At 39.6% G+C, this 26,751-nt stretch overlaps 1 protein-coding gene across 1 annotated transcript in view; it reads left to right on the top strand.

Annotated features, from left to right (window-relative positions):
* The window catches only part of LOC140268915 (piezo-type mechanosensitive ion channel component 2), an 87,932-nt gene that overhangs the window by 36,246 nt on the left and 24,935 nt on the right, over window positions 1-26,751 (top strand). The window contains exons 9-25 of the mRNA XM_072363907.1: window positions 2,634-2,753; window positions 3,447-3,482; window positions 4,275-4,392; window positions 5,425-5,594; window positions 6,160-6,390; window positions 6,870-6,990; window positions 8,670-8,863; window positions 9,574-9,722; window positions 11,166-11,339; window positions 14,004-14,290; window positions 17,300-17,460; window positions 18,178-18,348; window positions 18,953-19,072; window positions 20,630-20,830; window positions 20,914-21,118; window positions 22,485-22,580; window positions 23,011-23,176. Coding sequence (XP_072220008.1) covers window positions 2,634-2,753; window positions 3,447-3,482; window positions 4,275-4,392; window positions 5,425-5,594; window positions 6,160-6,390; window positions 6,870-6,990; window positions 8,670-8,863; window positions 9,574-9,722; window positions 11,166-11,339; window positions 14,004-14,290; window positions 17,300-17,460; window positions 18,178-18,348; window positions 18,953-19,072; window positions 20,630-20,830; window positions 20,914-21,118; window positions 22,485-22,580; window positions 23,011-23,176 — 2,720 coding nt within the window. The remainder of the gene's footprint in view (window positions 1-2,633; window positions 2,754-3,446; window positions 3,483-4,274; window positions 4,393-5,424; window positions 5,595-6,159; window positions 6,391-6,869; window positions 6,991-8,669; window positions 8,864-9,573; window positions 9,723-11,165; window positions 11,340-14,003; window positions 14,291-17,299; window positions 17,461-18,177; window positions 18,349-18,952; window positions 19,073-20,629; window positions 20,831-20,913; window positions 21,119-22,484; window positions 22,581-23,010; window positions 23,177-26,751) is intronic.

Below are 26,751 nucleotides of genomic sequence, written 5' to 3' on the forward strand. Positions count from 1 at the left end.
TTACTGCTTTTCTGCTGTGAGTGAAACATCGTGCGATATGGCGACATTCAAGAAAACCCACCCCTGTCCTCCTTCACCACAGAGCTCGAGGCTCAGCTCCTCTGTCCTCTAATGGAGTTATAGATTAGTGTTTTTATAGAGGGGTCAATACTTCCCTGCAAACCTGTAGGGCTGTATGCATTATTGATCTTTCCACAGAAGGGTGTGTATGTTTTTACCTACTCTTACACTTTAGATTAAAGGCTAATAATAAAAAGTTATTAGTACTTCAATCATCAGCTGACAGGTTTGTTCGATGGCTGAGATGCGGGATTATGATGGACCTCATCTCTGCCAAAAAGACAAGGCATGGAGGATGCTCTGTGACCATTTCCCAGTTATTTTCATTTGCAGTTTATCAGTTGTAAACTGATGTTGCGTGATGCGTGATGTTGGTTTTATTAACCAATTATGTTGAATCCACAAACGTACAATTGCAATTTTTTCAATAATTTACCATCCTAACCACTGCTATAAACAAGGTAGCCTCAAACCAAGAACCAATAATGAAAACAGTAATTCTTCTTCAGGTATTTACAGCTGCCATTGGTGGAAACCTTAGTTAGAGATTGCTGGGACAAAGGGGGGAAAAAAAGAAAAGTAAATGTGACTGACTTTTTAATCCTATATCGTCAATAAATTTCTGGTAATTGTACCAAACTATTTTCCTATCCATCTTCTACTTATTCAGTAAGTATTAGGTGGGAGTTGGAAAGCCAGGTGAACACCTTTAATTCTTTGTCATGAACCAGCCAAATGTGAAGGTCTTGGGGGGGGATCGAGAACAAAGAGTTCCAACCTCCCACTTTCCAGGCACAGTGAATGCAACACGACATCTTCACAAACAGTGGACCAAACTGCGGTGATGCATTGGAGGGGGAGATACAGATTTCATCTGTAATCTGTTAATCTGCATAGATACTTAAAATACCTATTATACACTGCCTGGTCAGAGAAAATGCCACACTTTAATATTGTGTTGGAACCCTATTAACTTTGATAACAACACATATTTGCACTGGTATTGATTCAATAAGCTTATGCAAAGTGACAACATTCATTTGTTGCATTAATTTATCACTAAGATCTTGTATTGATGATGGGGGAATCACACCGTCACATAAAGTCTTCTCCAAAAAGTCCCAAAGATTCTTAATGAGGTTCATTTCTGGACTCTGTGGTGATCCACATCCATTTGTGAAAATGATGTCTCTTGCTCCCATAACTACTCTTTTACAATTTGAGCTCAATAAGTCCTGACATTGTAAGGGTAGAAAAAAATATTTTGGTTGCCTCTTTTTTTTCTTTTCGGACAAATAACATTGCTGAACCCAGACCGGACCAACCTCAGATCATAACGCTGCCCCCTCAGGCATGATGGTTGCAACACTTCATCACCGCTCTTCTTACTCCGATGTGCCCATTAGTTCACACTACAGGATAAATCTGCACTCGTCAGACCACACAATCTTTTTCCATTGATCCAAATCCCAATCCTCATGCTCCTTAGCTGTTGAGTACCAATAGCTTGAATTCTCTTCATGTTGAGTGTGTGAGTCTCCATGACTTCTACCATTTTCTTCTGTTTGATTTCACCTAATTTTGAATTGATCTCAGATAACAATCATGAAAGATTTACTTCAGACCACATTTATTTGTCAAAGATGATGCTTCACCACTCACCATTAACGTAGTGTTGGACAGTTCTTACTCCAGTTTTATTAGTTTTGGCAATCTCCTTCATTTTGTTTCTCTTGATTCAGACTAAAAGCTTGAACCTTCAGAAACATAGTGACAACTTTTCCACAACCACAGGATGCATCCTCCTACACGGTTGCTTAAGGATTGATCAGCCTCTCACTGCATCAGTTACGGTTGGGTAGCTGCTTACCGGCTGAAACATGCTAATCACTCCTCCAAAGGGAAGCTCTTACCTATTTTCTTAGTTAGATTCAGTTTTTTTTGTTTGTTTTTTGGCAGTCTATTAGTTCTGATTATTCATAAATGTTTATAGAGAAATGTTGAGGAACAAAACTCTCTGTCCCAGGAAGTGGGGATCCGGGCACCACTGTCCACCCCCCGATTTCCACATAAACTTTCAGTGTGGGAATGTATTTTATTAAGAGAAACTCATGCTCAATGCCGAAAACCAAACACTTAAAAAGAGTGCTTCTCTTTTAAGTAGCTCGAACATTTTTATTTTGTTCATGATCAAGCACAGCATTATTGTGTCCTGCTCCTAAAATATATAAAACTGCGCAGTCTTACAAATTCTTCCGTTTTATTACAAACCGAAGGAGAAAATTTCTCTGACGGGGCCAGTGAGTGGATTACATTATGTGCTCTTTTTCATTTTGTTTTGGTATTTGAAACACATAGGCCCTGCCAAGATAATACTCATCACTTCCTCCTTTTAAAGGTTACCAACTCCCCCTCAGATTCTGCACTCCAACTGCAAAACAGTGTTAAACGAGAGCCGATGACAACCATGACTCTTGAGAGTATCATCTCAGTTGCACAATAGTGGACTGAGCCCTGAGATCAGCGTGGAAGATACACATGAAACGCCAAACTGTCTATCTGTGTTTTCTCAGGACGACAAGGACGACGATATGTGTGAGGAGGAGGAGGAGTGCGGAAACAGAGGGAATAACTCAGCCAACAGGAAGAGGCAGCTGTGGTGGGAATCACGGCAGGGCACAGATGAGAAAAATGTACGTCAGGGTTAATGCACTCTTGAGCAATGCTGTATTGATTATTGGACAGGTCATGAAGTAAACATGATTTAACTGACATATCACCGTACAATTCCTATGTAGTATCCAACTGTGAAAGATTATAAGCTTAAGCAGGACAGTTTAGAAAAGTATTGGAGATCTAAACAACCTTAAAGTGATCTGAATGCCAATGGCAGCTAAAAACCCAAATGACTCCCCTCCATGTACCAAAGTTAGAGCTGATAAATGTTATTATCTCTCATAATGAAGCAAGCCAGCAACATTTTGTTGAGGTCGCAGTTTCCAGATAAACAGGAAACCAACTCTCTAAACAAAACTGTAGCAGTTAATTGTTCTCACAAGCTTCATAATAGACTCGTCCCTGGAATGATTTCAGGCCAAACCATCATCTCTCCCACACTCTCTCTCTCTCACACACACACACACACACACACACACACTCTGGCCTTGTTCTTGTATCAAGGACCGTAGCCCGTCTCCTGCGGCCACCTCCTGTGGTCTAAAAGCTTTTAGTGTGTGCAGACACAGATGAGTGATGGGCTCAATTTACAGAGTAGCACTGCTCGGCTTTGTTCCTGCTTATCAGCGACTGCTAAGAAAAAGACCTCTTTTGATTCCAGCTGCTCATCGATAACACACCTTGCCTTGTATGCTCTCTTCTCCTCCTAGCTCCTCTCCACCCAGGATGGCATCAGTACAACTGAGGTGCGGCTGCTCTGGATGCATTCTTAAATCTTTATCTTTATCCCTCAGTCTTGCTGCAAGGGAAGGGATACCTGCAGGGTGCTTTTCACACTGCATCCTCATAAAACAGGGCTTTGTTAAAGCTGATTCCTCAAAGCTCACCGATGTCTCAGCCCAATAAAGCTTAGAAAACACATCTGATGAATGCTGATTAAACTTTTAAAGAGCTGGTTTATATTTTTTCAGGAGAAAGGTCTCAACCACAATCAATGTTTGTGTTCATGCAAGCACAGAAAAATAAGTTTTGATGAGATTGCACCATAATTACCATTAATTCTGTTAAAAAAAAAAAGCTTGATCTGAGGTTTCAGCATTCTTGTTTTTGCCTAATTAAGTAACTGACTTTTCTTTTTTCTAAACTTCTGCATGTAGATGTACTTACAGCAGCTGTTGTTTAAAGTGTGACTGAGTGTATGTGAACTTTTCTTGTCGCTCTGCAGCTTCTATTTCCTATATTTTCAAATAAATTATAAAGCGTTTAATTTTCATGGTTTGAAATGCTTTTATAAGGCAGGTTGTACTTATTTAAATCAGATAAAGTGCAGTGTGAAAAGTTGCTTAATTGCCCAACAAAGCCAAAGCATAGTAACTGAAATAAACAAAAATCACAGTTAATCTCCCAGTAACGAGATCATTTAATCAGTTAAGTTACTCTTTTTTGCCTTTGTGGGGCAGAATGTTATAGAACAGCTTGATCCCATTACAGATCTTGTGTACAGAGGTTTATTTGTATGTTCTGACGATGATCTGCAGGTTATTCCCACCTCAAACGGGACGTCTTTTGACTTCGTCACGACTGAGAATGGGCCAGTCTGTCTGGACTTATACTCCACACCCCAGTATAAAATGGACCAGCGCAGCGACAGTACAGGTGAGCTGTTCACCGTCTGCCATGACATTAGCAAAACTGAGAGGAATCATAAAACCACACAGGAATATATAGAAAGGCTACGGGTATTTTATTGAAGTTTTTTCTGAGGCATTTTTGCTTCATACACAGAAATAGTAGGTAAATGGTTGGAAAGCTGATATTCTTGTGATCCGATAAAGACAGGTTCAATAAGAACAAAAGTCACAAACTGGAGGTAACTCAGCTAATAAGTCTAATGGCAATGGCAAAGTCTTTTTACATTGAGAAAGGTCCTGACAACCCAGTTCAGGAAAACTTTTAACCTCCCCAAAACTTCCTCGATACATATTCCCACAGATTGCTGTTGCATCATTATGTAGTAGGCAGCTGCGCCTCATCACTCACGTATTCATTTTAAGTATCAAGCCAGCAATATTAACTATGGACTGACATCTCGCATGAGTCTAAGAACCAGGGGGCCTGGTCTGTAAAAAGCTCTCATTTTTGTGCTTTTGTTGTCAAATTTGGACTTGGACAGGTTAAGAACGTAGGCTGTGATCTGATTGTGTTTTCTAAATAAGAGGTCACAGCTACAGTCATCTATGAGCATCTGTTTACTCAGAAGTTTGGATGGATAAAATAAATTTTTCCTTTCAATGTGTTCAAACATCTGTAATTCAGTCTCAGTAACGCTTAGAGTTTAGGAAAAGAAATAGTGTTTCAAAAGAGACCAAAATCAATAATTTACACCATGTTGCTCTAGAGCAGCTCTTAATTTACTGTGGTTATACCATAGATAAGCAATTTAGGCAAAGTTCCAAGGGTTATCATATGGCTCTGCTGCAGGGAGTGCTGTAATGACTGAAGAATGTTTATGCAATGTTTAAGCTGGTGGCCCAAAGTTTCCACACAAAACATTGAACCGTAACAAGATGAGCTGGTTTACGGCGTTAGATTCAGTCTTTCCAAACTTTTATAAACCAGCAAATGAAAGTCAGTTTATCTGGACCTGCTGTAACTACTCTCATGAGGAGTTTTTTTCTGTCCAAACAGAGAAGAAAGAGGAGTGTGTGTATGAAGTGTGTTTGCCGCCGGAGGACTCTGTGTTGAAGGAGTCTGAGGATGAGGAGAATGAGATAAAGAAAAAAGGAGTTGGTGCAATGGTCAAAGTCTTCCACTTCATCATGAAACAGAGCTACATCTGCGCTCTCATAGCCATGATGGTGAGTCCTGCAGATGTGACGTACAGAGCTGACTTATGCTGCATTTGTGTAACTTATTTTGACGTTAAAGTAGGACCGAAAACGGTATTGACCCCAAGAAAACGGTGGTAAAATTGACCAAACTGATGATAAATTCATGCTTTCTGTTTAGAACAACTTAAACTCTTTTAGCTTGCTTGATCAGCATTTATTGAATAATTTTTCAAACCCACTCTGCTCCAGTGGAACCAGCCCACAGGAGAAAGTAGCTGTACTGGCCACTTTCTATATCTGCATATGTGGTGGATATAACGTGAGATACTCTAACAGACACTTTGTGTGACATCATTATGATCTGATGACTGTGTGATAGACTGTGGGTTTCTGTTTTATTTATGAAAATAAGAACTTGAAATTGTTCACTCTTCACCACAAAGGACAAAAAAGGCCTGATTTTAGCTCATAAAAATGCATTAAAAGAAACCGATAAAGCTATGGAACAAAGTTTGACGGCTGCTGTTCACATCAGTGTGTTTTTGTTTCAGGTGCATTCATTCAAAAATGTTTTGCCGTTTGTCTTCTGCAGGCGTGGAGCATCACATACGTCAGCTGGCTGACGTTCATCTTCCTCATCTGGTCCTGCGCGCTGTGGATGGTGAGGGACCGGAGGCGTTACGCCATGTTGTCCTCGCCCTTCATGGTGGCCTATGGCAACTTGCTGATAGTGCTGCAGTACATTTGGAGTTTTGAGAACATGAAGCCCGTCTCAGGATTTTTTGTCAAGAAGAATAACCCGTTCCACTCACTTTCATCTAAGGTCTGGGAGTTTAATTAACAGCACTTTGAGTAACAATTGTCTCACCAATTCTCAACAATTGTCAGTGTAGTGACATGTTTTGGAATAGCTCTAAGACTTCAATGTTCGCAGCTACTGAATTTGAGCCTATGTTTTTTTTATGTGTTTCTGTTTTAATAAACAGTGCATGTGTGTTTATCCTATTTTTGATCCTTTTGTTGAATGAGGATGCAATTATATTTCATACCTCAGTCAAACTCATTTTATAATGTTTAGTCTAAGGTGCCAGATGAATACAAAACATGCTTTTGGGTTTGGAAAATCCAATTAAAGTGTATAAACTCATTTCTGATTAACTGTATAAACAATATATGTGTTTTTTTGACCACCCATTATTTGCTCTCAGTGAGTGTAAGGAAGCTGACTGACTGAATGTTTTAGTTCAGCTTTTCTTTTCTTGCTTGCAATCCATCTATTAACATTTTATTTATTGCGTGTAGATGCTGTGCCTGCTCAGCTTCTGGTTGCTGCTACGACAAACGCTTACAGAGAGACAAGAAAAGCAAAAAGAAGACAGTGCGGGTCTCTCAGACGTTTATGTGGAGGATCAGAAGAAGAAGGGTAAGTCTTACACTTAATTCAACTTATTTTGTTTCTAATTTGCCTTTTGGTTTATTAGTAAGAATCAAACTGCTTTAACCATTTGAATTAAAAAATGTACTTCCAGTCACTTCCGTAAGTGCTAACCAGTACAATGTTACACAACCCCAACTGGGATACTGTATAAAATGTAAATAAATACAGAATTCAAATATTTAAAGAGCTTATGAGACGTTATTTTATTCACAATATAGGATTAAAAAAATTCCAGTTATCAAAAGTGAGACGTTTTTCTAAGTAGTAGAAAAATATTAGCTCATCTTTAATTTGATGACGGCAGCCCATGTAAAAAAAAGTTGGGACAGGTCCATTTTCCCCACTGTGTCTGTAAATAACTGTGTCTGTTAACATAAACAAGATGTCCTCTGTGCACTATATTTCAATCCAAGCTGATATATGATACTAACTGTTCAACATTTTGTCGCATTTTACGATGGTAAATGGTAAATGGACTTGTACAGCGCTTTTTTAGTCTAACTGACCACTCAAAGCTTCACTACATGTCGCATTCACCCCACTCACACTCATACAGCACATCTTAAGATTCATAACTACGTGCTTTTCTAATCATTCATACCCCTATGATACATTGGGAGGCAACGTGGGGTTCAGTGTCTTGCCCAAGGACGCTTCAACATGTAGCTCGGTGAAGCCAGAGTTGAACCACCGACCTTCCGACTGCTCTTCCTCCTGAGCTACAGATGCTCCAAATGTTTTCAAGTGGTTAAACAGGCAGGTTTAACCACCTGGACAGCAGGCAGGTCACCTGGACTCTTCTATTATGAAGTCATGCTGCTGTAATAGATGCAGTATGTGGTTTCGCTTGGTCTTACTGAAAAATGCCCTCTCAGAAAAAGACGTCATCTGAATAGGAGCAAATGTTGCTCTGTATAAACCTTTCAGCACTGAAGGTGCCTTTTCCAGATGTACAATTTGCAGGCTTTTGAACTCCGATAACAAGCCAGATGGTCCTTCTCCTTTTTAGTCCGGAGGACACATTGTCCATTATTTCCAAAAAGAATTTCAAATTTTGATTCGTCTGATTACAGAACAGTTTTCCACTTTGCCTCAGTCCAATTTAAATGAGCTGAGGCCAAGAGAAAGCGGCAGTGTTTCTGAATCATGTTCACATGTGGCCTCTGCTTTGGATCATAGTGCTTCAATCTGCATTTTGTGGATTGCACGGTGAACTGTGATCATAGGCAATGATTTCTGGAAGTGTCTCTGAGCCCACGCAGGGATTTCGATGACAGAATCCTGCTTGTTTTTTTAAAAATTACCTCCTGAGAGCATCTTTACTTTTGAGAGACTCTGCCTTTCTAAGGTGCTCTTTTATATGAAATAATGTTACTGACCTGTTGCCAATTAACCTAATTAGTCTTTTTGTTGCCCGCGTCCCGACCTTTCTGAGATATTTCTCTTGAAATAGTAAAATGTTTAAATTTCAACATTTGACATGGACACAACTGATTTTTGGATTTAGGGTTAAAACAACCATCATTGCTTTTAGGGTTTCATTGGACAATAAGTGTGCTTATTGCACCTAGAGGTGTGTAATAAAAACAATCATCCAGGCACCTTGGTTGATGGTTAACTTGGTTGATATCAAAAGCTGTTGATAAATATGCTTTATTTTATAGAGGAAAAGGAGTCTGAGGAGGGAGGAGAGCAGGACATCGTACAGGTTCTCGGGAACATGGTGATGTCTCTGTTGATCAAGTACTGGATCTACATCTGCGGTGGCATGTTCTTCATCGTCAGCTTTGAGGGAACCATTGTCATGTACAAGATCATCTACATGATGATGTTCCTTTCCTGTGTGGCGCTCTACCAGGTACCACACACACCAGAAAACAACAAGTTAGACTACTTGAACTATATTGTCATCAATTCTGTCTCTCACTTAACTTCATATAAATTCAGTATTTTCTTGTTTAAAGGTAGCATAACACTCAATGCTCATTGAAGTCCGAAACATCACTTTAATGGCTGCTGTTATGCCACAAATCTGTGCACATTTCCATGACAATAAGGCAGCTTTATCCTGGAATGATGATTTCCAGTCATTTCATTCTTAATCTTGGGTACCTCTAGATTAATTCTACACTCATCGTAACTCCAAATGGTTTTTAATTTCTTCAGAGGCAGAATGGTAGAGAACTTTCTTCTCTCTTTGGGTATTTGGGTAAGCGACCTCTTGAGAATGAGAGGATTTGGCTGAAGTGTTGTTGAATGGTGAAATTCCTTTTGGCCTGCTGCGGGGGCAGGGGAGGTGAAAATGGTGACTCGTGAACATGCACAACTCAGGAAGCTGCGACTCATAAGCGCATAAACAAGTACAAACTTTGACAAACACACCACATTTTGGAGCATGTTGTATACAGTACGTAAAGTAACACAAAGTGAATTATCTGCTGTTTAATAACTCCACACAAGATGAAACTAGAAAGTTAACATAAACAAGATGTCCTCTGTGCACTATATTTCAATCCAAGCTGATAATGATGCCTTTAAAATGCAGTTATTATAATCATTGTTTCCTAGGTGCACTATGAGTGGTGGAGGAGGATCCTGAAGTACTTCTGGATGTCAGTGGTTATGTACACCATGCTGGTCCTCACCGTGGTCTACACCTTCCAGTTTCAGGGATCAGAGCACTTCTGGTCGGGAATGCTGCATGTAAAGAATGAGAGGTGAGCTCCACTGAGAAACATCTTACTGACTCCCTCCTGGTTTCGCTGCCCACATGGGAACAGCTGGATCACAGAAGACAGTTTACAGCAGCCGCACCACCTATAGAGCTTGAGCACTGGCCAACATTTGTTCACATTTTAGTAAAAAGGGATTATTAAAAGCATACATTAGGCATTAGTTGCTGTTCTTTGCAATAGTCAATTATCACTTGATTTCTTCAATTTGATTATTCTTAAGTTTGTTTGTTCTTTTCTGAGCAGATACATTCATTGATTTACTCATTTACAATGGACTAATGAAATACCAATTCCAGTAATAGTGTACTTAGGGAGTGAGTAACACTTTGCTGCTCCATCTGTTGATGATCAGACCAAACTATGAAAACTGTTAGAGTTGTTATGTCCCCTTCCTCTAATGCCTCTCATTCCTCTTGTGCTAGGGCTGTTATGATTATAAGAGTTAGGCTGAATGCCATGTTGATCTTCTGTATTAAAACTCAAAACAAACACAGACAATGCAGACGGAAGCCAAACTGCACCAAAATGCCAACAAAATGTAGGGTTTCTTCGAACAAAAGCCTGTCTGTATGATTTAAATTCATTGCATGACCGTACCAAGAGGGACGCAGCATAGAAAGAGAGCTCCTCGTTGTTGTCTTAAAACAGGGCAGAATACAAAAAGGCAAAAAAGAAAAAAAATCAGTACCTTCACAGAGAAACAAGTGTTTTTGCCGTATATCACCCTCGGTCTTTACTCCACTCATTGACGGATCATTGTTTGAGCCAGTCTGTTAACAACAGGTTGATTTACCGCAGTTTGACAGGATAATGGAAGTCAGGTGTGGAGGGTAACTGCCAGGGAGCTGGAGACCATCCCACAGCACACATGGGAAGAAGACAAACAAGCATACAAGAGGGAAAAATGGAGTTGGAAACACAAAAGAGAATAAAATCCAAGCAAAAAGCCAAGAACCTTACTACGAAAGCTGGTTTAGTGGCTTATAACCTCAGGTTCAACTCTGGATTTTTCAGCATCACGAAGCTGGTTCGTTTCTTACAGGAGTGTATTACCATGGCAACTGATGCTGGAAACCTAACCTGCTCTGAAGCAACTCCATTTTTTAGATATGAGATCAACACATGCAAAAGTACTGCCTCTCCACTAATCAGATCTCAGTTAGATATCAGTGCTTGAACTGCGACAGAGGCTTTCTCCGACTGCAGCTGGAGTCAGAGATCGACTACACTCTTTCACCCAGAAGCATCTTTACATGAAATGTGACCTCAGAAGGCAGCCAAGAAACAGAGACCGATCACTCTAAAGCTCTTTCCCGTTGACTTTTGATGTGGAGCAAACATTAATTACCTTTATTTATCAAAATCATCACTAAACTGTAAAATATTCAAATCTCCTGTTTTCTGAAATTTCTTTCATTGACGCAGCTTGAAGGACCTGGGCTTGGAGAGGTTTTCTTTGAGCATGCTGTTCACCAGGGTGTTCATTCCCACCTCCTTCCTGCTGGTGTGCATTCTCCACCTGCACTATTTCCACGACCGCTTTCTCCAGCTCACAGACCTCCAGGCTGTGGTGGCGAAAGAGCAAAGCACTATTTACAGGTGAGGCACATGATGCTTGTCTTCTCTGATTCCAGCTACCATTGAGAATCTGAATTTCCTATATGTACTGGCATCTTTTATGTTCATACGGCTGAAATTTAAACTGACAACTGACCCTACATGGAGGTTATTAGTAAACCTTTGTGACTTTGAGACTTCACTTCACGTGACAAGTCATATGTTCATTCTCTAATGTTACCCCCCTACCTCTGGGATGAAATATGTTACCACATGAATCTATGAAAAAGAGAAACAGTTCAAATACGACACTGATATTTTCCATAGATTTTACTGACAAATAGAAATGAATGCATGTTAGATGAATGTCTCCTTTTAATTACACTCTAAACATCCCTTATAACCGCTGTTCTCATCACAGACCTGTCCTCGTTCTGCTGTGTCATAACATCAACATCTCTCAGTCTGTGGCACGGGTTCTTTATTTAATTGTTGTGTTTTGAGTTTTCCATCGTTGTGCTGAGCTCAGCTGCCATCTCTCCTCTGCCACCCTTCTCTCACAGCCACGCCAAAGTCAATGGGCGTGTCTTTTTGATCATGAATAGGTGGGTATCTGCTCGCTTTCTGTGGCATCCATCACCATCCCAGTCCACCTCTGAGTCTCAGAGACTTCCTCAGCCCCCCACACTCTCCCTCTCACCTTGTTTTTTTTCTTTACAATAAAGGTGTTGTACACTGATATTCTACTGAAATGTTTTACTTCTGGACTTTTTTATGTGACATGATTGATTTTCATTTCAGGTTTTCCAGTTTTCCGTTTTGCTTGTAGCCACCTCTTGTTGGATTTATTTGGTTGCTTTCCAGATCTTTTACGCTCTCTCTAAACCCGGTGCTTTTTCAAATGAAATCCTTTTCCCTCTGAGAGACGACTTCTTTCTCAAGCATGTTTGAATCAGCAAGAACTTCTTCATCCCTTTCAGTATCTTGTCAATGACACCCCATCTGTGCACTGAACCCCAGAAAATTACACCCTTCCTGAAAGAACTCCCCCAAACCACTGGAGTCTTGTGGCCAGTTTCTGTACATTTACCAATGCATACATAAGTTTCCGCTTGCTTATGTTAGCTCTCCTCCTCACTGTTCATATTGATCTCTGTGTAACTTTATTGTCCTGAGCAGCATCAAAGACAAAATTACCACTCAGCCGAGCAAGTAAGTGTGATCTCTGGACAGCAGAATGCTTGCCTTGATATGCAGCCAGTTCATGTAAACCAAACCCCAACTTTGACCGCACTCCATTGCCTGAGAAGACCTGAAAGGGTTACTGCCTCCCTCCAGCTACTGTTTATCTGCTGCAAGAAGAAAATGACCTACCTAATCATGAAATAACATACATTATTTTAAAGAATGCAGAAGGAATGTGCACTGCTTTTCAGTTTCAATGCCTGATGAAATGCTGCTCTGTTGTTCAGTTAGCAGACAGGGCTGATGAGTCCCATCTGAGCGTTTGTATTGGTGCCTCTTGACAATCACCTGGACCATGTGAATGAATCCGTGTATTTATATACTTGTGAGGATGGGTTTCTTGAAACTGAAGCTTTTTAAACTCTTTAAAACTGATCTCTACTCATCAAATTTACAATTAAGAAAGTCTTTTTAATGATCCCCCTTAAAGCCTGTGCGAATCTGGGAAATAATCCAGCCTCCACAGCTCTCCTCGCTGCAGCTGCTTACTCTCCTCCACTTCAACACTCAACTACTTTGCTTGACTATGTTAGCAAACAATTAGCAATGTTAGATAAGCACTGGTCAAGATCATCATTTCCCATCCTACAAGATAGATTTTGTAGTTTGTAACATATGAATCCTTAAAAGGGAAAATGCTCATCCAGAAAACCGCTAATTTTTCTCATGGTTTGTCTTCTAACAGAAAAACACCACATGGACAAGTTAACAAGATAAAAAAAAATCGATTTCCATTGGATGGGCCTTTTAAAATCAGATGCCAGTTACTTAGTCTTAAGGTTTTAATCAAAGGGCAAGCAGTTGGATGGAGTAAAACAGCTTTGATCTTCTTAGAAGCCAGTGGAATAAAATGGCAGCCATTACACAGCTCTGCATTAAACCAACTTAAGGAAGTAAAAAACAAACAAAAAGAAACACTGATCATTCAGTCTGGTAGCTCTTTAAAGGATTCTGCAGAAAAATCTAATCTCCCTTAAATGAACTGGAGTTTGGGTGCTGTGGTTGCAAACAGTGTTGACATTAAAATAAGAGCAGAAAAGTTGATTTTCACGATAAAACACCCACTGATGGTGAAACACAGAGGAAGCAGCCCATCCTCTTCAGCTAATGTGAGTGATGAGCAACGAAAGTGCAACTTTACCTTTTTCTAATCAAGTCAGCAAGTAGCATCAACATTTTCTGTTGCGAAAAGTTGATCGTTGAATCAATATTTACTGCAAGCATGTATTAGATTCTTGACAAAAAAAGAAGACCCAAAAATGTTATCACATCTGGTGGAACCGTTCGATAAAGAAGTTTTTTTAGGTGCTTATATTATACTAATTCTGAAAATGACCCGAGAAAGACACAAAAATGTCTCTGGTAATCAAACAAAACAGTGAAGGTCCTCATAAGTATATTAATACAGATCTGCATATGTGCACATGTGTCTTATTGTGTAAAACCTGCCCACATCCTCAGACTGGTGGACCAGGATGGCAGCCTGGCCGACCTCACCATGCTCAGCGCCAGCTCGGTGGACGCAGTGCTGCCCAAAGAGAAGGAGGAGCTGCAGGAAAAGCAGGAGGATCAAAGGGGGTGGGACTCTGAGAAAGAGAGGGAGACGACCCTGGTGGTGGTGATGGATGACACCGATATGACAGGTGAGAAGCCCAAGAGCTTCTCTGACCAGCGGCAGTCCAGCACAGAGGAGAGCCACCGCTGCAGCGCTGGGACCGAGCCAGAGCCAAGCACCGAGCAGAGCTCAGGTAGTGACCAGCACAACAGGTCCATAAACTTTGACATTAACAGTACAAGAAGCATCGAAGCCAGCAACTTACAGTCATGATTGTTCCGTTTTATGGAGCCTTTCTTAAGTGATCACTGATAAAATATTAAGGATTTCTGCGTGATAAAGGATGATAAACTATGACAGGCTGTTTATGATAAATCAATTTTGAAGAATAATCGACTGCCATTTAGTTTGGTTTGGCCTGTCAGTCCTATCCAAGCTAGAGATATAGTATCGGGCAACAGTCTTGAGCCACCCGCCAGTTCTTTATGCTTTGCCAGGAAATAGGTGCAGTGCAGTGCAAATATCAACATAAATACAGTATAAAAAGGGAAAAAACAGAGATTTTTCATTGCTGATGAGCTTTGAAGTCAATATTTAGTGTGAGTACACATATTATTTAACCTATTCGTCAGTCTTTATTTTAACTTCTGTATGTAGTCTTGATTCAGGGGATTCTTTTGTGCTGCCTTAGAGACCAAAAATCACAGGCATTCAACCCTAATTTTTGCCCATGTCCCCTGTGCACAGAGATGTCTCCTGATCCTCTGAATCTTTAGGTGACATTGTGTCCTGCAGATGATGGAATATTCAAAGTATTCATGTTATTGTTGAGGAACGATATTGTGAAATTGCTTCACAATTATTCGACGCAGTTTTTGGCAGATTGTTAAACCTCTGCTAATCTTTACTTCTGAGAGACAACCTCTCAAAGATGTTCTTTTGTTAATTAACCTTAACCTTAACTTCATTTTTCAGCATTTGACAGAGTCTCTATTTTGAATAAGATATTAGTTTATGAGTTTTAGAAATCATTGAACAGTGTCTCAACCTTTTTGTAAGTAGGGTTGTAAATACAAACTGAATGGGGTGTAATTACTTTCCCCTCTATACCAAAAGGACAGTGGGTGCAGCACCTACTTGAGACATGTGCTGTCGGTGATGTAATCACACAGATATGTGGCTGTTGCATGCTTTTACTCATCATGCAGTTGGCTGAGTAGTAGATCACAAAGTTTCAGTGTCTTGGGCAAGATTTTGTCTTCAACGTTAAGTCTGTTGTTTTGCTCCCTACCCTGCTGGCCATGTTTACTCCCCTCTTTGTATGTGCAGAGCAGCTGAGACTCAGATGTCTCGTCATGTTGTGGCAGTTTGTGTATTCAGCTTTCAGTGTGAAGAGAATTTCTTTCAAATCTCTCTCAGCCTGTAGCACTCCAGTCTGCTCAGAACTGTGATGCATAGAGTTTTTAAAGGCCAAGTCTCAGTCGCATTAGGTGTCAGCCGGCCGCACTCTCACTAGCCGGTCATTAATCATTGCAAGAGAAGTGGTAAAAAAGTGTCCGTTTAGCAGATTTTGGGGTTCAGCAGATTTATTTTCTAATCTTTTGTTCTGACACAGCTTGTAGCTCAAGTGCTCACTTTCACGCTCCTGCTCAGACAAACTAAACTTAAGGACAGTCCGGCTGGTCTTAAATTAAAATGTAATGTATATACACAGAGAATAAAATAGGTAATAAAACACAGCCTTGCAGGACCTCTTAGTTCATAACGATCTGGGTGCTATATGTGCTAAATGCTCTCTCAGAGTTTCTTATCCAAACAACGAGGCCTCTATTAAAACCCAGATAATGTGGCCTCTGTAAAGGTATACACCCACCGCCACACTGGGGTTTTAGTTTTTATATTCTTTATGAGAATATAAAGCCAAATATTAAGTCCTAATCCTCAAGTCATTAAAACAACAGTTTGGAATTTGCTTGTAATTCATTTTTTAAAGCATGTTCATTTTAATCTCTGCTTGTTGGACAAAAATCTTTAACAGCCCCGTGAACAACATGTGAAACAAATGTGGAAGTGTTGATATTTCTCCTTTTGCTGTAGTTACTCTTGTTGTTTAAATCCCACCCCAAGCAAAACAGATATATACGATTTATCTGACTACATGTGCAGATAAATTATAAAGCTGCTACTTTGTGAAATTTAATTTCAGTCAGTATTAAAGCGAGTGATTCGGGGAAATTTATTTCCTTGCTCTTTTGTTATTTTTTCGTCTTCTCTTTTCAAAGGAAGGAGTGTTATTATCCGGTTGGTCAGAGAGGGTTTTTTCATGCCTGGTACAGCTTAACTCTATCGGACTCCACTTTCCACCACAGACAGCATCCCCTGATTGTGGGCCGGATCATCTGTTTATCACAGCAGCACCGTGTGAAGCTGACTCAGGACACAAACTTTCCTGTATCTAGAGTTGTTTAATGCTTTTACATCACCATTAAGTGTTGGCTCAGTTTGCTTGAAATCTTGGTTAAGGAAGCCCTAAAAAAAGATGTCATGAGTTGAGTTGAGCTGTGCCAGCTTAATGCCAGCCCTGATGAGTAAATTTGGTACAGATATGTCTTAAATTCCCCTGAAATAAATGTTGTCCTTGAAAGATGTGTTTTTTATAACTGTATCAAACCATTCTCAGGCTTATTTAGGTATTTATTTATTTAATCAGAGTTCTGCTTAGTATTCTTTCAAGCTTGTCATGGAGTTCATCACGTCATCATCTCCTCAATCCTTCCAAGGCACGTTTTAGTTGCATGTCTTATGTTTCTTCAGAGGCTGAGAAATAAAAGGTTTTAGTGGGCTGGTTAAGGTTTTCCAGAAAAGCCTCAGATAAATTCATACCTGTAAGGGTTTGAGTGATTATGATAGAAATGTGTTAACCACAGTTACAGTAAGGTCCTTTTATTTGCCTTTAATAGTTTTGGACAGGTCTAATGAACATAAGACTAATATTTATCGGACTTCAAGTTAACACACAACACTAAATACAAAACACCCCCCCGAGTTTTTCTTCCCTCTGTGCACAGACAGTCGTCTTTAAAGACGGGACAAACTCATGTAATTAAGAGCTTAAACCTGGAAACACTTTCCATTACTCCTCTTCAGTTGGTTTGATGCTCCATTGAAGTGGATCTGGTTTTCATGTCTTTTTTTTCTACAGATTTAAAGAATAAGTGGCACCTTGTGGTCGACCGCCTGACTGTGCTCTTCCTCAAGTTCCTGGAGTACTTCCACAAACTGCAGCTGTTCATTTGGTGGCTGCTGGAGATCAACATAATCAAGATCGTAGCCTGCTACATCATTCTGGTCTCTGTCAAAGAGGTATGAGAGTCCTGGAAGAGGAGAGCTCTGATTCACCTCAGTGGCTGCAGCAATAGGGAGTGAAGCCACTTAAATATTTAACAGACCAGCCTTGCAGCTGCTCACAGGTGGTTATCGTTCCAGATGCTTCTGTCACTTCTTTGTGGCATCCTTGAATTATCAGCTTTTTACAAACGTCATCTAAAATCAGTAAAAAAAAAACTGATACAGCAGGAGGGGCAGTTAAATGTGGCACGACACTGATACAGAAGTAATCAAATGTTTTTTGTCAAATTATCTGTGGACAGCAAAGACAAAAATCCTCCTGAGCTTCTGTATGTATGACGGGTACTTTGGAGGGATTTTATTTATCATATATATTAAAGAAAGAGGATTTCTTGTCACAGTAAGCCAACCTGATCTAATTTTAAATGAACTTTAAGGGTTTCCCATACTGCAGACCAGCCAGATTACATTCTGGAGACGTCTGGTCAAATTTCTGCAGCTTTTCTAACTTATCCTGCATGAGCTCATCTTAAAAAAACTCACTTTAATTTGTTGTTTGCATTTCTTTGATTGACTTTGTGTTGTTATTATTCTAATTTCTTTCTCACTTGTTTTTTTAAGTTCTGTGCAGTGTATTTGTCATACCAAAAGATGTAGAAGTCCAATATTTCTGATAAGGAGAATATAGGTGGGGTTTTTGTGTCCTCATCACCTGTTTTGTCGCTTGTGCAGGTGTCTTTGCTCAACTATGTGTTCCTGGTGTGCTGGGCCTTTGCGCTGCCCTTCAGCCAGTATCGACCCCTTGCTTCCAGTGTTTGCACTGTCTGGACATGTGTCATCATTGTGTGTAAAATGTTGTATCAGCTGAAGACGATACAACCCCCACCGTTCAACTGCTCTATTGTAAATATCACTGTTCTTTATAACTGCCTGCATTGTCACAATCCAATCATTGTTTAATTGTTTTGAAAGATTTCTCGCTAAAACTTAAAGGGGAAGTTCTTTTTTTTTTTTTAAACCTGGACCTTATTTCTGGCATAAAATACATTCATCTTCTCACCGATAACAGTTTGGTGAAAGTTAGCGTCCTTTGGACACTATTTAGATCACTGGAGATCCGTGCCGTGTTGTTGTTATCTGGAGCTTTCTACACACATGTCTACTGGGATAGTACTAAAAGTATTGGTGAAATAAAGACAGATAATGCCTTATCTAGAGGCTGTATTGTCAATGCCCTGTTCACCCCCTAATATGGATATACGCGGATCTCGAGTGATGTAAATAGTGTCCGAAGGATGCCGACTTTCACCAAACTGTTATCAGTGAGTAGATGAGCTTATTTTATGCCAGAAATAAGGTCCAGGTTTAAAAAAAAAACAAAAATACGTGCTTTATTTATTAAGTGCACTTACATTACATCAATATTTTGGTGTAATTTAGCAGTTGAAATCTTCTATAAAAAGTTTGGATTTCATCAGAGGTAACCACACTTGCTGTCTGTCTGCAGCCAATCAGTTACAAGGGTGAGAAAAGGGATGAGATGGAGAAGTCTCTGCTGTATAAGGGCGGCGATCCAGCCAACTGGGTCGGCCTGAAGAAGTCAGACGACCTGCTGGGCTACCTCAGGGTGAGGACAGAAAATATATTTTTATATATATATAACTTTTACACTTTTACATGGTGGTGGGTCAGTTCTGTGACTTTAAGATAAATCACTGAGGAAGTTTTTAGGCATAAAAAATATACCTCTGATGGTGCAGGGTTCCAAAATTAGATTAATGTGATATTATTATCACTTTTTAACAAACTGTGGATATCGCAGAGACCGGTCTATATATTTTTTCAAAAATTCTAATTTACACAAATCGTACGAAATCAATTAATTATATCCCAGGAAGGAAAATAAAAAATATAATAAAATTCCTAGAAATGTATTATCTATAAAGGTTTGATTACATGTAAATACGATCCAGTAGTCACTTTTTAAGACACTTTTAATGGATAGAAGTTGTTTTGTTTGAAAATCTTGGAGAAAGAATGTGTCAAAGCACACTGATCATGAGTGAAGCTTTAATATGGAGAATCATTTTAAATAATCCATTTCACCACAAAATGTTGTGTTGCTTTGCTTCTACTATAAGTGTTCTGAAATTGTAGGCTTAAATATGCAGTATTTGATATGCATATATACGCAATGAGGCCTCATCCAAGTAAATACGTACTGACTGTCAAGTGTGTGTGATCTGAAACCCAAATGCAGGTTTGCGGGCAGGAGGCCAGCAGACGGAGGACAAGAGTCTGCTTTAACAAAAAAATCAAAGCATTAATTGAAGGCCACAATAGGCTGGAATCACTCACTCCAAAACAATCCACATGCACGGCCGGGCAAGAGAGAGAATTACATGAAATGAGGCCAATAATATAATACAACAATCTAGCAGTGATCAAAGCAAGTATAAATGCTGAGGGCTGAAATGGTTTACAGAATCCAGGCGTGAAGCACAATCAGGAAGCAGGACTGCAGACAATGGAACAAGCTTTTATAAAATTAAAAGAGGAAATAAAGTTAACTTAAGAGCAGAACAACAGATTACGTCAAACTTTAGATCAAACTAAAACAAGGAAATAGAGAACAAAAGCTGATAGATGCTGATTTGCATGAAGTGATTAAGTGTCGTAATACACTGAAATGTGTATTTCAGAAAATGTATAACGTGATACAAAATATCCCAAAGTTGACCAGTGAATGGAAAAAAGTGTAAAAAGAGTATGAAAAGTTTCTAAAAATGTATTTTAACGGAACCAGTCAAGTTCTGAACATTTGAATACAATAAAGAGATTTTTTTTTGTATTTCTATTATGAATTTTGTGAAAAAATATTACTAGAATTACATTTAAACTAATGTTAAATGTAATAAGAATATGACCAATATCTATCAGATGTTGCCAAATTAACCTGCATTTAAAAAGTATTTCATATTTCATACTCACCAAATCCTTATTTATTGTTATATTTATTATTTTAAATAATTATTTGGTCTTTCAGGAGTCCAACACTTTCTGCATTTTAGCCTCTAGCTAATTTGCTCCTGTTTAAGATAAACATCTGTCAAAACCCACCATGAAAGCATTTTTTAAAGTTAAAATATAATATATTTATAGTAATGATTCCCTCTCTGTGCAGAACAACCTCCTGATGCTGGCTCTGTTGGCATTTGAGGTGACCATCTACCGCCATCAGGAATACTTCAGGCTGAGGAACAAACTGTCGCCTCCTGCTGCTAGAATTATCTTCCATGACATCACACGCCAACACCTGGACATCGGCATCATCTGCTTCATCAAATACTTCATCAACTACTTCTTCTACAAGTTTGGGCTTGAGGTAGAGATTGTCATAAAGTCGTCAGAAGTGCACGTCTCGTCGCACCCTGCTCCGTCACTTCTTGTTATTCTTGTGTCCCTCAGACTTGCCTGCTGTTGGTGGTCAATGTCATCGGACAGCGTATGGACTTCTACGCCATGCTGCACGCCCTCGCCTTGATAGCCGTCATGTATAGACGTAGAAGGAAAGCCATCGCTGAGATCTGGTCCAAGTACTGCTTCTTCTTGTCCTGCATGCTCGCTTTCCAGTACTTCGTCTGCATCGGGATCCCTCCTGCAGCCTGTAAAGGTTTGTGTGTTCGATGAAGTCAGATTGTACTCGCGCTAACCAGGCAGTTCGAGTAATTCACTTATTCAGTCCCTCAAAGAAAGTATTTGGTCCTGTGTTAAGTTTTAGATGCCCGACTGGTCAAACTCTATCCCACGTATGTGTCTCTTAAAGTGGTGATATATTTTTAAAAATGACTCGATTGATCTTTTATTGACTGTCATTTCCATGATGTGATATCTTTTGTTTATTCACACCTCATTGGAACACAATATTTTAACCAAATATTGATTATTTTATTGTTTTTTTTAAAAAACTGTAATTAATTTATTTAGTCAGTTAAGTAATAAAATATTTTATCAAATGTTAAACGTAACAAATATTGTCCACTCTTAGAAGCTGACAACAGCCAGTTTTTGGTATTTTTGCCAGTAGTAAATTACTTAATGATAACTTACACATTTCTGCCAGGTCATTTTATATTCATCAGTAATTTACAGACTTATGCCCAGATTTCTGTGGTTGATTTTCTAAAATTAGGCTGATTTTCAAACAACAGCTCATTCTGACGAATCAGAGTCACAACTAAGGGAATCTGTTCAAATATCTAAGATGCGATGCAAGGCTCAGATCAAAACTCTCAGTTTATCAGGTTTATTATGAATAATTAATTCCACGATTGTTGCAAGACTTCCTCAGTTTAAGTGCATGCTTGTTTTGGTATTTTATGGTTCAGTATGGACAGCACACATCAGTGCTGAAGCCTTATCTGTTGCCAAATATCAGTAATAAGGAAAAAACCCTTGGACTTAGTGACAATCAGTATATTCCAACATATTTTATATTCTAATATATGATATATGAAGACATTTCAACATAAACATAATTGCAGAAAATGTGTGAAATTGCCCTCCATCTGTAGAAGGAACGAAACATGAAGAGTTTTTTTTTAACTCCTTCTTAGTAGAGATCCCAGGTCCTCTTAGATTTTCCTCCAGTGTTCCACAGTCACCGGTGCAAAGATCACTGTATCCATGCCTTAAGGTGCGAATTTCCTACTGTGCCTCGATAATTAATGCAGACGGTAATTTAATTAACAGCAAATCAGATTTTGTGCGAGGCACATGATAATAAATCTGGCCGTTAGTTTGTGTTGCTTTGAGGTGATTTAAGTCTCATTGTTGGTCACTTGTAGATAAAGTTTCTGGATTAAATTGTGTCTGATGTTTGAAAGGCATGAGTGGCTGTCTTTGTGAAACACTTTTTGTGTGTTTCTTACCATGTTAAGGCTGCCATTGTCAGTCCTGCCTTTAAAGGTGCTCCACAAAAACAACTGACATTTTTCTAGTGTTTATATGCATGTCTTATGATAATGTTTTCGTTTCAGACTATCCCTGGAGGAGCACCACTACGAACTCCAATGTGATCAAGTGGCTCTATGTCCCAGACTTCTACATGAGCCCCAATCCATTGTTCCTCATCTGTACGTTTTTTAAACTTTTTTTTATTATAAACTAATGTGCTTTATGTGACTGTTAAAGTGTTATTTATCCTATAAATATGTCAGTATTACTCATGCATTTGTGTGTAAGTAGCCTTTTAGTGCTTTTGAGATGGAGCTGATTTAAACTTCCCAAGTTTATCATGTTTTGTATTTAAAGCAGTAATTAAATTATTGGGTTTAAAAACTGCTGTAATTCCTTCCTAACTGTTGTAGACTACAGCAAAAGTATAACGTTTCTTGAAATGGAAACACTCAAATAAATTAGCTCCAATTTTTGAGAGCAGAGTAAATTTTGCTTGTAGAGAAAAAGAAACATGATTGAGACGTAATGTCCTTTTGAGCTAAATGTATATTGATTGTTTCATCTGGATATCTTGGTTACAAAAGCTCTCCTCTCCTCTCTTCCCAGACGACTTCATGCTGCTGCTCTGTGCCTCGCTCCAGCGGCAGGTTTTTGAGGATGAGAACAAGGCAGCGGTCCGCCTCATGGCCGGCGACAATGTGGAGATCTGCAGAGACCTGGACGCAGCCTCCTTCAGTGTTCACAACCCCGTACCCGACTTCATCCACTGCAGGTGCTGCAGCTCACACTGACTCGCTGCTTCATTCACACCTCAGCAGGAGGTGCTCCAAATATGCTTTTAAGATTCATATTAATTATATAGCATTTGAGTTCATCCCATTTTTAAATGATTTTTTTTCAAGTAGTCTCACTTATAACAGTTGCCAGACAGTCATTATGGTTTCAGTTCTTGGCTCGGTAACCATTAGCAAATAGGACAACACACTGAAGTAGAAAGGAAGTGAGTGAGACAGCGTAATTGATGTCTAATTATATGAAATGCCAGCAATGAAGTCAAACCGTAACATGTTCCAGACTCTCTGAGCTATTAAGACTATTTGATTGAAGAGTTGTGGTGGTAACGTATTTAAAGCTGCATAACACAATTTCATTAGTCAGATATTAGCTTGAAAAATGAAAGGATTTGAAAATGATGAACTAGTTTATTTATTATTGATTTATTCCAACCCTCACCTACAGTATGGTCGGTCATAAGCTGTCAGGAGGGACTGAAAGAGTGTGATCCTGAATACATTCAGTGGAAATGAGCTTCTTCTGAAGGTGGCTGCGCTCGCCTTTAGGTATACGATGAGGAGTTCTGTCATCCCAGAGAGGCTGAGATTAGAGTTGCTGCTCCTCTACAGCGGAAGGAGCTAGTTGTGGTGATTTGGGCATCCGGTGCCCTTTGTTGCATGTTTTCATTCTATATTTCCTGCCTGTATATCTATTGTGCTTCCAAAAACAAAACATAGACCAAACTCTATAACTTATGTCGCAATCTTAAAGAAATTGATGCAAAATTTGGATCACACTTCTGCACAAACTCCACCTCCCCACAGAGTTTCTAGAAACTCAACTCTTGAATTCAACTAATTTTTTTTGGTAAAAAGGCAATCTCCTGTTGGTGCCTCTCAACAAGACATTGATGTTCATGTTTAGGTTTCACCTCACAGGCTTCTTCTTGTCCATCCATGTGTGTGTGAGAAACAGTTGATTTATACACTGTAAAAGAAAGCCCAAAAAAGTGTCAAAGTAATAGTTTTGTGGAACTTTCCACTGCATTAATGACACAGATGGTCTGTCTACTGTTTGTTACTGCCAACAGTGTTTTATTATTGTCTACTTATTTGTGAGATAAGTACTCAAACTTGTTTTATGTCCACGTATTTCTGTCAAACTGGGATAATTGTGCCTGTGTTTAAAAAACACCGCAGATTGAAAGAGCTTTAAAAGTTAATGCATGGATAGACAGTCCACAAACAGTAGTAATAAGTGGCTGCACATTCAACACTCCTTTCTGAATTTTGAATTATAAAAGCCAGTCTGGGTCCCAGTAATAACAATAAACGCTGGGATGAGCTGCTTGTGCACCCCTTTCTTGTCTAGATGGTATGTAAGTATGTAAGTAGCGTGGTGGTGAATATGAACAGTCAGCAAATCTCCTTTTCTGAACAAGTAATGGTAAGAAATAAACTGACAGATAACACCGGCTCATGTCAGTGGCTTTGTGAGAGATGTTCTTAAATACCCACTGTTTGTATAATTTAGGATTCTGTCGTTCGATATTCAGATCCCGAGATAGACACTGACTTAGCACGTAAAAAAAAGCGAATCTGAGACAGAGGAGTAGAGAGCAAGTGAGAAAGACGGTGAGAGCATCCTGACCTGTCCACAGTCATTGATTACGTGCTCTTCACATTCCACTGTTTTGATGTGCAAAGTGGACAAGTCTTTTATTAACGCACTCTGTGTCCATCAACAAGCCCAAGTAGAGAAAGAGCAGCACAGCCCGTCTGTCCGCGCCACAGCAGCTCTGCACTTATTCCATCGTTTCCCTCCAAGATCGAATTACGGATACAGGGTGGGGGAGAAATCCATAATCCACAAAAACACTCTGTCCGTCACTCCGTGACTCAGACGCTTTTGCCCTGTACTCTAACTCAATAAATAGCTTTCAAGTATGGAAAAGGTATTTTCTCCCCCCTGATGAAAAAGGACACTCACTCAGCTGTTCCGGCCCATCAACGTGTCGTCCGATCCAAACCCACTTCATCAGAGCCGCTTCCTAAACAGTGCTGCTGTTGTTGTGGTTAATGCATGTTACATTCCAGGTTTTCGCTCCACACATCACTCTAACGGCCTCTTACATAGTAACGCAGGAGGCATTTACATGCTTTTAACATGTTAGACACACAGAACATGCATTGGTGTACATGTGACAGCATTGGGTTACAGCTCTTTTTCCCATTCGCTGATCAGACTCTTACCGGTGCCCTGACGCTAAGTGATGCACTCTGGGTGATTGATGAGGACATTATACACACAGCACCAGAATGAACTGCGGTGTTGTTTAGACTTTTATCACTGGGAGTGGTAAATGCATCCTCACCTGTATTAGTAGCTGCCAGGGGTGCGCAGCGTCTACTTCCAGCACCGCGGCACTAAAATCAACTCATGAACTTTGATCTTTATGTAAATATAAATGCGTGTCTCTCCATTAAATGGAGGATAAAAGCTTATTCTTTATCTTTAGCTCAGGTGTTTGACAAAATTATTTTTATTTAAAGGTTTAAACCCAACGGCTTTCAATTAACTCAAACACACGGGTTTGTGCATGAATTTTGGTGTTGGTTCTGTTGTTGGTTTGAATATTAAGATTTATTCACACCATAGCATACTGAGAGATGCCTGAAATTCCAGGCGTGAAATGTGGATAAGCTTGTAAGTCAATAGGCTATTCTCAACACAGCTCTGTGTGCCTGAAATGTCAGCCTTTTTTACCGCAAAGGTAAAAAATATGAGTGGGTGGTGCCTATTTTCTTCTAACAGGACAGTTTCTTTGCACCACAAAAACAGTGAAGCATGCGTTGTGTGTGTTGTCCTCCCGTCATCTTAGCTTGTAAGTGAGCATGTTTGAGGGTTGTTGTATGAAATCAGCCTTCCGTAATCGTTCTTAATGTATGATATAAATATACGAGAAGAGACCAAATGACACAAAAGTTTGGCTGTTAGACTCTGAGGCTGCATCACAGTGGAACACGACATGATGGATTATCAAAAATAGGCCCAGAGTCTAGACGCTGGTGGTGGGCTTCCTCCAGACTCTATCTTGGGCAAGTGGAGAAGGGCGAGTTAGGGAGGAGATGGGATAGGCTACACACAGAAATTAGATTTTAAAAGGATGGAAAGCAGACTGATTGGCAGGTTGAGAAAGAAAACTGGAAGACCGTTGGACCAAAGCAGCGATGTTATGAATAATGTGGAAGGCTTGACAGCCTGGGAAAAACAAAGCTTCATTAAGAGTTATCAGGAGTAAAATACTAACTTTGGTCTTTTTGTTCCATGGTGGCAAAGTGAAAGATTATCTCGTTAAAAGATTCTTTAATGCTTTAGGCACCTTCTTATTTCCAGCTTTCACAATTTTGAAGTAACTAAATGGGCCCTAACAAAAGTTTGGGTATCCTACTTGTTCAAGATGTAGTAACACCCCCATGTTTCAAGATTCACGGCTTGTAAACACTTTTTGAAGTAGCCAAAGTCTTCCAGTTTTCTCTTGGAGATGCCCGTAATTAACTGCTCTTTCTAGGT

This window comes from Leuresthes tenuis, unplaced genomic scaffold (assembly GCF_036924035.1).
Source record: "Leuresthes tenuis unplaced genomic scaffold, fLeuTen1.0.hap1 SCAF_14, whole genome shotgun sequence".
In the NCBI taxonomy this organism is placed as follows: Eukaryota; Metazoa; Chordata; class Actinopteri; order Atheriniformes; family Atherinopsidae; genus Leuresthes; species Leuresthes tenuis.